This window comes from Ctenopharyngodon idella, chromosome 19 (assembly GCF_019924925.1).
Source record: "Ctenopharyngodon idella isolate HZGC_01 chromosome 19, HZGC01, whole genome shotgun sequence".
Taxonomy (NCBI): domain Eukaryota; kingdom Metazoa; phylum Chordata; class Actinopteri; order Cypriniformes; family Xenocyprididae; genus Ctenopharyngodon; species Ctenopharyngodon idella.
In genome coordinates this window covers 8,674,779-8,683,523 of record NC_067238.1, presented here as the reverse complement: position 1 = coordinate 8,683,523, position 8,745 = coordinate 8,674,779, and the positions used below count along the sequence as shown (strand labels likewise).

The 8,745-nt window shown below is 38.3% G+C and overlaps 1 protein-coding gene across 1 annotated transcript; it reads left to right on the top strand.

Annotated features, from left to right (window-relative positions):
* Window positions 1-3,557, top strand: evx1 (even-skipped homeobox 1). The gene is made up of 3 exons (XM_051872978.1): window positions 1-480; window positions 1,417-1,649; window positions 1,889-3,557. The coding sequence occupies exons 1-3, from the start codon at window positions 114-116 to the stop codon at window positions 2,423-2,425; spliced, it is 1,137 nt and encodes a 378-aa protein (XP_051728938.1). The 5' UTR covers window positions 1-113; the 3' UTR covers window positions 2,426-3,557.
* Window positions 3,558-8,745: the final 5,188 nt, after the last annotated feature.

Here is an 8,745-nt window from a genome sequence, read left to right as displayed (position 1 = left end):
TCGTGCAGCACTCTCGAGCGCTCGCATCGCACAGCTCCTCGTCTGCGTTTGCTGCTCCCAGACTGTCTTACCAAGCTCCGGGAGATCTGGCCCTCTGCTCTCGTCTAACGGTTATGGACAGCGCTAAGGACATGCTGATGCGCACCGAGGGTGGTCAGATTGGCACACTGTCTGCCAAAACTGGCTCTATTTTGACGGAAGCTACTGGAGACCCCATGCGCAAGTTACCGGACAAACCGGTTAACCAGAACAGACTGAGCCCAGTGCCTTATTCGCAAAACCTAGTGGATGACGCCACAAAGGGACACCGTAGCGCAAAGTACGGAGATGTGACACTTACTAGCAAGCCCTCCGCGCCGGACAGAGACCTGTCAGACATTCCCAACAAAGAGGCCAGCAGCTCAGATGCGGAATCAGACCTCTATGAGGAAATAGATGTCAGCTGTACCCCAGAGAGCATGGATTACCCGAGTGGACAAGGTAAAAAAAAAAAAAAAAAAAACTACGGCTCATAGTATTCTTGTTTTATTTGTATTCATTTATCCACATTTTCTTCTCCCGTTTGTGAATTCTCGTTGAGTGAGAATACACGCGACCACATAACCACGCTTAATCGATCTGCCGCGTAGCTCATTGCTTGTGAGCGCGTTCGATTGTCAGCTCCTGATACGTTATTGCAAGCTTTTTGAATTAACGAGTCAATTATAAGGCCACTTTGTATCTGCGGTGTTGTCTAGGCTTTATCAAGTTGTCAAGTCATCTTAGACCAATTTCCAGCATCTCATTAATTGTTTTTATTTTCTGTTTAAGAATGTCCATTGTAAATACGGTTGCATTTAACTATTCATTTAAATATATATCATAATGTGTAGGCTACGCTAAAATTCGTATGACGAGTCTCTCAATTCATACTATTTCATACTATTAAACATTATTTAAAGAAATAATGTAAAAATATATGAAGGGCATTGCTGTTTTTTAAGTATGCAAAATCAACACATGGATGATTCAAATAATTTTCCTTGAAAGTGCACATTAATTCAAATTAAATGCAATATCAAAGCCGGGCATTTGTTTAGTCTATATTTTGAAAATAAATCTGTTCAGAGATTGAGAGTGCATGTTTTATTAGCTTTTCTCCACTGGACATTGATATAGAAAAGCATGCAGTCTTAATCTCCGAACCTGTTATGATTTTGTTTGTTTTGCGCGATTATTTATCTATTTGACCGAAATCATTCAGTAATATTAAAAATATGGAACTGAATTCAAACGCATCTTATATTTTTTCTGTGTAATAGGCATCCTAAAAGCATTATTAAGCGATTACGTATGACTTATCTATTAATAAATCGGAAAGCAGAAACCTTGCAAAGGATGTAAGTCCTAAAATCACTAATGTTTATTTTCTGTAAGGACTGGCGATGGGCTCGCCGAACCACGGTAAAGAAGTCGGTGTGGACAACAAGATGGGCTCAGGCCCCGGTTCTCTCAACTACGGTTCTGACCAGATGCGAAGGTATCGAACAGCATTCACGAGAGAGCAGATAGCACGACTGGAGAAAGAATTTTACCGGGAAAATTACGTGTCCAGGCCACGTAGGTGCGAGTTGGCGGCTGCCTTAAATTTACCGGAAACAACAATAAAGGTATTGCATTGCGCCTACGTCTATTAGGATATAATATATATAAACCCTGCCAAGATTGCTCCAATCAATCAAGAAATAAAAAGATCACAATTCTATGAAATATGCATCATAACTGTTATTTGCTTAATTATAGGAGCATTCCTCATTGTTTGCTGCTTATCCAAATTGGATTGACTGACATGCACTAGGCCTCAGTCATTACTATTATTTTATGCCTACTTTGCTGCTTTTGGTTACAGGTTTGGTTTCAGAACCGTCGCATGAAGGACAAGAGACAGCGGCTGGCTATGACTTGGCCGCATCCTGCCGACCCCGCCTTTTACACTTATATGATGAGCCATGCTGCAGCCACGGGCAGCCTGCCCTATCCATTTCAATCTCACCTTCCTCTACCTTACTACTCACCACTCAGCGGAGTGACTGCAGGTTCAGGCTCTGCTACCGGGGGTCCATTCTCCAATCCTCTGCGCTCGCTGGATAGTTTTCGGGTGCTTTCGCATCCATACCCGCGTCCTGAGCTACTGTGCGCCTTCAGACACCCATCACTGTATCCCAGCCCGGGTCATGGGCTTGGTCCTGGTGGAAGCCCATGCTCCTGCCTTGCCTGTCACGCTGCCAGTCAGTCAAACGGGCTTCCACACAGGTCCAACAACGCAGACTTCTCGTGTTCGCCCACGACCAGGACTGAGGCCTTCCTCACGTTCTCGCCAGCAGTCATCAGCAAATCATCTTCAGTGTCTTTGGACCAGAGGGAGGAAGTGCCACTAACCAGATAAAACGACAGCAAGAGGCCACCTATTCTTCGGGTACTATATCCGGATCAGCTTTGGGCACTTTGGCAGTATTTAATAAGTCAACGCATGAACTTCTCAAAGCAGCTTGCACAACACAAAAGCAATCTGCTTTCGTTAAGGTTTCGAAACTGTGGATGTTTTCCAGTTAAGAAGCTATATGTTGTGCAGACGGAGTCTTATTTTAACACTGTCAGGCCACGGACTTTTAAATAATCTTTGGAGAAATTAGATACTGATAACAGAGATATCATATTAACTCAAATACATTATAAATAGGCTACATCCTATAAACAAAAATGTGACAAAGGAGATAAAGAAAAGTGACTGGAGGATAGCGCAAAAATCTATCATAATTTATACTTTCATAACCATACAAATTGACCCACATGCAGTTTCTTTCACATTAAAACGATGTTTTTCATCTAGCTTTTTAACAAGGGGATTTGTTAACCGAGCACGGTTGGCTCATTATTCCTTCTCCACGAACACCCGGTCCCGGTAGCACACCGAAATGTGCAGATGCGAGGGAAATTAAGGAGTGATGTATTCGGAAGGGAGAATTTTTGAATGTTGAATTAATGATAATGCTGCACGCTCAGAGACTTGTCTGCCAAACCGGTAACAAGGCGCCAGGGGAGCGGATTAAGAAGCTCCATGCGAGGCTTGCTGGCTTGACGGGAGAACATGCGCTAGAGATCCATTGGACAATCACATGCGGCAAATTGGGGCAAGCCAGAGATGCCTGTCTTACCCGCATCAGCTGAATACCATCCCATACTGTCTCCTCCCGGCCTTGCTGTCGGCTTCATCTTCAATCTGAGACACACAATACAATAAAAATACACACAAGTAAAATGGTAAATCACGCATAAATAACGCTAATATTTATGGACATCATCAGATGTGGGATTATTTATTGATTTATTGACCATATTGTTTTTACATTTATGTATTTTGAATTCAACTCTTGCATCAAGTTTTCTTTAATGTATAGTTACATATTCCTATTCTGCTCAGTTAGATTGATTTCGGGTTGTGGAAAATGCGCGAAAAATGGGTCAGTAGTGTTCTGATTAATTGAATTTCATAATAAACTATTTCAAACTAAAAATGACGAGTGACTAATGTTTATTCTTAAAACGCCAAATGTATAATTTAAAAGATTTTATGCTTTTAGTGATGGACAGTGTAAGTAATAAGCTACTATCTTCAAATATTTGTAAATGAATTTATTTTATTCACAAATGTATCTTTCTGAAAGACAAAACAAGAGCCAAATCAGTCGGATGCGAAGAATCTGAGAAAGAAAATGAAAACCGACAAGTATATGACATCATCGTTCTTAAATATGACACAAAGCAGGCCTTTTGCTTTCAAATTACAGTTTGTTGTCACCTTTATCTCTTATATGGCCTCTATTACTTTCATCTGAAACACTGAAATGATCTAATAGCTTGGACATAACTGGACCTCTTGATCTGAACGAGCTGTTAAGTAGTCCCCGGGCACCGTTAGTACAAGCCATATTCCGGCGCTGTTAATAGAAAGATTGGAAAGGAATGTCTGGTGGAGATATTGGAATGCAAAGATCGATGATGCCTCCACCTCACCAATCAACTCACGTTAATTAGCTGGGTTGTCCGCGTAATTGTGGCACCTGGAGCGGCAAATTGAAGCTTTCTGGACATAATTGATAAGGTTGGATATTGTGTCTAACCATCACATGTCGAACTGCCAAAGCAAAAACCAGAATATTAAAAATACAGATCAAAAGTGACTGCCCTCTACTAGTATGCAGAACGAAAAACAAATAGACAAACTAAAATACGTTACAATTTTCAGAATTACAGTTATTGCATAGAAAGCTATTAGAGCTAATCATTTTAATAACAGAAAATAATCTTGTTTTTTGTTTGTTTTTCAGAGCTAATCATTTTAATTTAATTTTGTTTTTCAATTAACCGTGCATTGGCTATAGCATGTTTTGTCACTTTTAACTATATGTTTGAAAAGAATTATCGAAAAGAGGTGTTTTAATTTTTAATTGTTCTTTTCATCTGCTACGTTTCAAACAAAATGTCAACAATTGCTAGTGATCGCTTGCCCAAACAATTTACCTCCTCCCACACACGAGCCCTCACCAGAAGGTCCTGGTTGCGCACGTGATTGATGGCCTTATTAGAAGCAGTTCTTGTAAGTGTGACCAAGTTGATTAAAATGCATATGTTTGGAATAATACGCCATTTAAACCAGAGCACTTAACTCAAAAGTCGGATTTATGTCCGCTTGTTACATTAAATTAGCCTACCAAAGGTGAAGGTATGGCCAACGACTAAATTGACAATTAATAATAAAAGAAAAAAATATATACATATAAATACCACATGGGGCTGATAGTTCACCACCGTCTAATAAATTTCAGCTTGTTCGATACTTAAAATGTGACATTTTATGCACGTACCCAAAGCCGGTTTACCTGCACCAATGAATATGTGGAATAAAAAATAAAACTATGACAGTTCATAGTTTTTTTTTTTTTTTTTTTTTTTTTTTTTTTTTGCAGTCCTTATAGGCTACAAGTAGAATTATCTTACTTTCAGCCCTCGGACTAATTAATATATTCTTTGATGTAACCTCTGCGTATCCATCATCTTAAAAATGTAATAATGAATAAAAACAGATTATCACATTACACACCAACAGTACTAAATCTATGAAGAAAAGGGTGTTAAAGATATGGATGACTGTATTGTGAGAATAAGATCTGACATCTCGTTTCCTATTTTTCTGGAGCGACAATACTCCATAGGCAGGGGCGGTACCGCGCATCTGTCCGTTAGAGCGAATCTCAAGGCGGCGACTGTTTAAAAGCCTGTTTACGTTCTAATTTACAGCAGACAGAGCGAGGCGTGAATGGACCACTCACTGCCTAATGATGATGAATGAGGAATTAATGCACAAGTGTACGGGACAATCTGAGCCTTCATCTGGTTAAATAGGCATCCAGTTGTATTAAGAAAGTAGAGGTCACATTAAATCAATCGGGTGTGTGAAAGTCATATTCCTCTGGCATCTATCAGCGTTATTTACGGTGCATCGGAGACAGTGCGTCCAGGCTGAAGAAATAAAGTACCGTCAGAGAGAGCAAGCATGATGCATTCTGTTTTATTGTTATAGAACTGGTCTGGCTATTTAGCGATGTTATTGAAGTGCATGTCTTTATTTATAGCATTTCGTTCAGCACAGATTATTCTGTACAATTTTTTTTTTTTTTTTTTTTTACTAAAGCAGCCAAGTTAGGCCTGAGATATGCTTCTACTTCAGGTTTCTAGTGTTGCTTAGCCTATTAAGCTCTCCTCCCATGTATTACAGGTGAAGAGGGAAGTTCCTGTCCAGGCTTGATCAGGGCTAACTCAAGAAACAGATATTGTTGATCATACTACTAAGGCAAATTTGCAACCTCCTTATATAGCTGAGAATATCTTACAAAAACGAATCCTATCTTTTACAGCATGGTCATTTTCATAAGATTTGTTTAAAAACAAATCATTTAAAGGATGTCTCTTCTAGCCTTATTTGAAATGAGGGCTATCTTGCAAGGAGATGATAGCAAAAACCCAACTGAAATTTGGGTTTTTGCTATCATCTCGTAAATATCACTGAATATCACTGAATTTTAAGCATTCAGTATACTGGTTATTCAGTCCTTCAAAAAACCCACTTTTTTGGATCTGTTATATTGGTAACAAAGCACTCAATTACCTAAGTTCACATCATTAGTCACTTTTGAGAGCTCAAGGAAAACATAGAAACACAAAGGGCAGAAGGAGTTAAACATTCTGATTATTAATAACTGAATAAATAACATGATTTCAAACAATAGTGCTGTGGTATATGTTCACTATAGGGAAAAATATTTGTGCAATTTTATTAAATATTTTAGGTAATCATTAACCGTTAATATCCCAAGCATTTATTTGTACTTTGCTTTTGCTCTACAAGGGAATGTAATTGCATGTTCTCTCAAGCATACATTGATCTACTGAGAAAATCATGTTGCTGAGGTGTTTTCTTAACCACAAAAATTAGCATAATCACATGTTCAATCTTATTCCTGGAGATACCTTCCTGTAAAATGTAGATCAAAAACTTACTGAGCACCCAAATGATAATTTAGTTGAGGCTCCAAGACCTGAACTGGATGTGCCAGATAGGTGGAGATATCCAAAATGTGCTGTGCCATGTGCCAAGATACTCCAGAACCAGAAGCAAAAACCTAGAATCAGGCAGGTAAACATTGTTTAAAAAATTATGTTGTAGGATACTCCATGAAACAGGTCCAAACGAGAAAAGGCTCCAAATACCACATAATATCAATCAGTGAGCAATATTTTTTAGGGCTAAAAACTAAATGTAGTTTGTTTTTTGTTTTGTTTTTTGAGAAGGAGACCGTAAATCCCAATGATGACTATAATCTTAGACTGCTGTATGCTTTTTGGGGATCTTTAAAGCTTGGAGCAAAATCATATTGGTGTAATATACACAGTCACTTAAATTATATGTATTAGAACACTATTGTTCAGTGATTTGTCCATGGCTATCAATGCACACTTAAGGACGTATGGTCAATTTACCACAGAGAGTCATAAATATTTTCTAGCTATAATCCCCGGTAGAGTTATTCTCTCTCTCTCTTTCTGTCTTGTTCTATATAGATCTACCATGTCCATCTCCAGTAGCTGCAGTAGTAATAGTGGCTCTGTCCAGCTCTTCATTGCCTATACTGATGGATTCCCATATCAGAAGAGCGGCCGGTCGATGCCCCCACATTCTTCATTTACCAGTGAGTGAGAGAGAGACAGAGGCCAAGCAATGTGTTTAACCTGGTCAATGCTCAGAGCTGAGATGAAACCAGAATTTCTCCTGATGGTTAGGGTGCAACATGGACCACTGGATTATTGGTTCTTGCTTAGAAGGTTGTTATTTAAATTGATCAAAGTGTATATTCCATGTGTATCTTAATAACAAACCTTGATGTATAGCTTCTGAGAACAAAATCCACAAAAATCTAATTATGAGCATACGGTACCTTAATTTTGGCTCAGGATGTAGGAGATACAAATTTGGTGCTTCCACTGTGACAGTGTGATGGTTAATTTCACCTTCCAAGCAGCTTATGGGCTGTTCTGAATGTACTTCTGGATCCAGAGGCATACCTGAGATATGAGAAAATATTTTATATTTATCAAATGCCAAAACAATCAAAACATTAGATAATAGATGGAATCCAAATGTAATTATTAATACAGATATTTTTAAGCCATGCCAATATTTAATTTCAATCTTTATTTTTTAAAAGAAAGCATACACATAAAGAGCACATTTATATTTTTTTTATTCACCTTGGTGACTACAGAGTTGAGAAAATCTGCTTTTAGTCCAAATACACTGTACAAGGGGAATGTGATTAAGATGCTTTAAAAACTGTTATTTGGATAAGTTGGACTTGTAAGTGCACACTGGTTAGGTCATTAATAATTATGAAGACAGAAATAGTAAAACATTTCCATTTGAAAATAAACCCATTTTATTTGAGGCTAAGGACATATTTAAAACAACCACGAAAATCATTTAGTGCCATCAACAATATAAAATCAATAGTCAAGGTCATGGTTGTCTGTTTTTTCATATAGCAACTCCACCCCTTTCTTACGTCTCTGCACTAGTCGGCTAACACAAATAAATTGCATGGTGTGAACCCAAATGTCTATTGTAACAATAGTACATTGCAAACATTCATCTGACCAGTTTTGTGTTCTTTTTTAAGTTATAATTAGGTTTTGTTAAGGATGGTAAATCTATTCAGGTACGTCAATTCAGTTTATTATATTCTATTTATAAAATTACATGTGAAATTCCTGTTTTTAACTCAAATTTTTCATTACGGTTCAAAAAGGTTAGGCTATTCCTACAACAATTGTATTGTGATCACAATTAAGAATGCTGCTGAAGTTACTCTTTGATTTATTTTCTCATGCAGCTGTAAGAGTGAAGCTCAGCTGAAGTGTGCCCAAATCATGCGATATTGTCTAAAATAATTTAATAAGCACTTTGTTTTATGGGAGTGAGTTATTGTTTTATGATGACTCAGGGAGCCAATGGCTTTGCAGTGCTCTCCAGCTCTCTCCACACCTCGTTTTATTTTACAGCACTATGCTTTATTACTCGGCAACCATGCCGCCGAGCTGCACGGCAACCGTGCCAAACCCTGAGTTTTCCCATCCTTTCCCAGTCCTCTATCA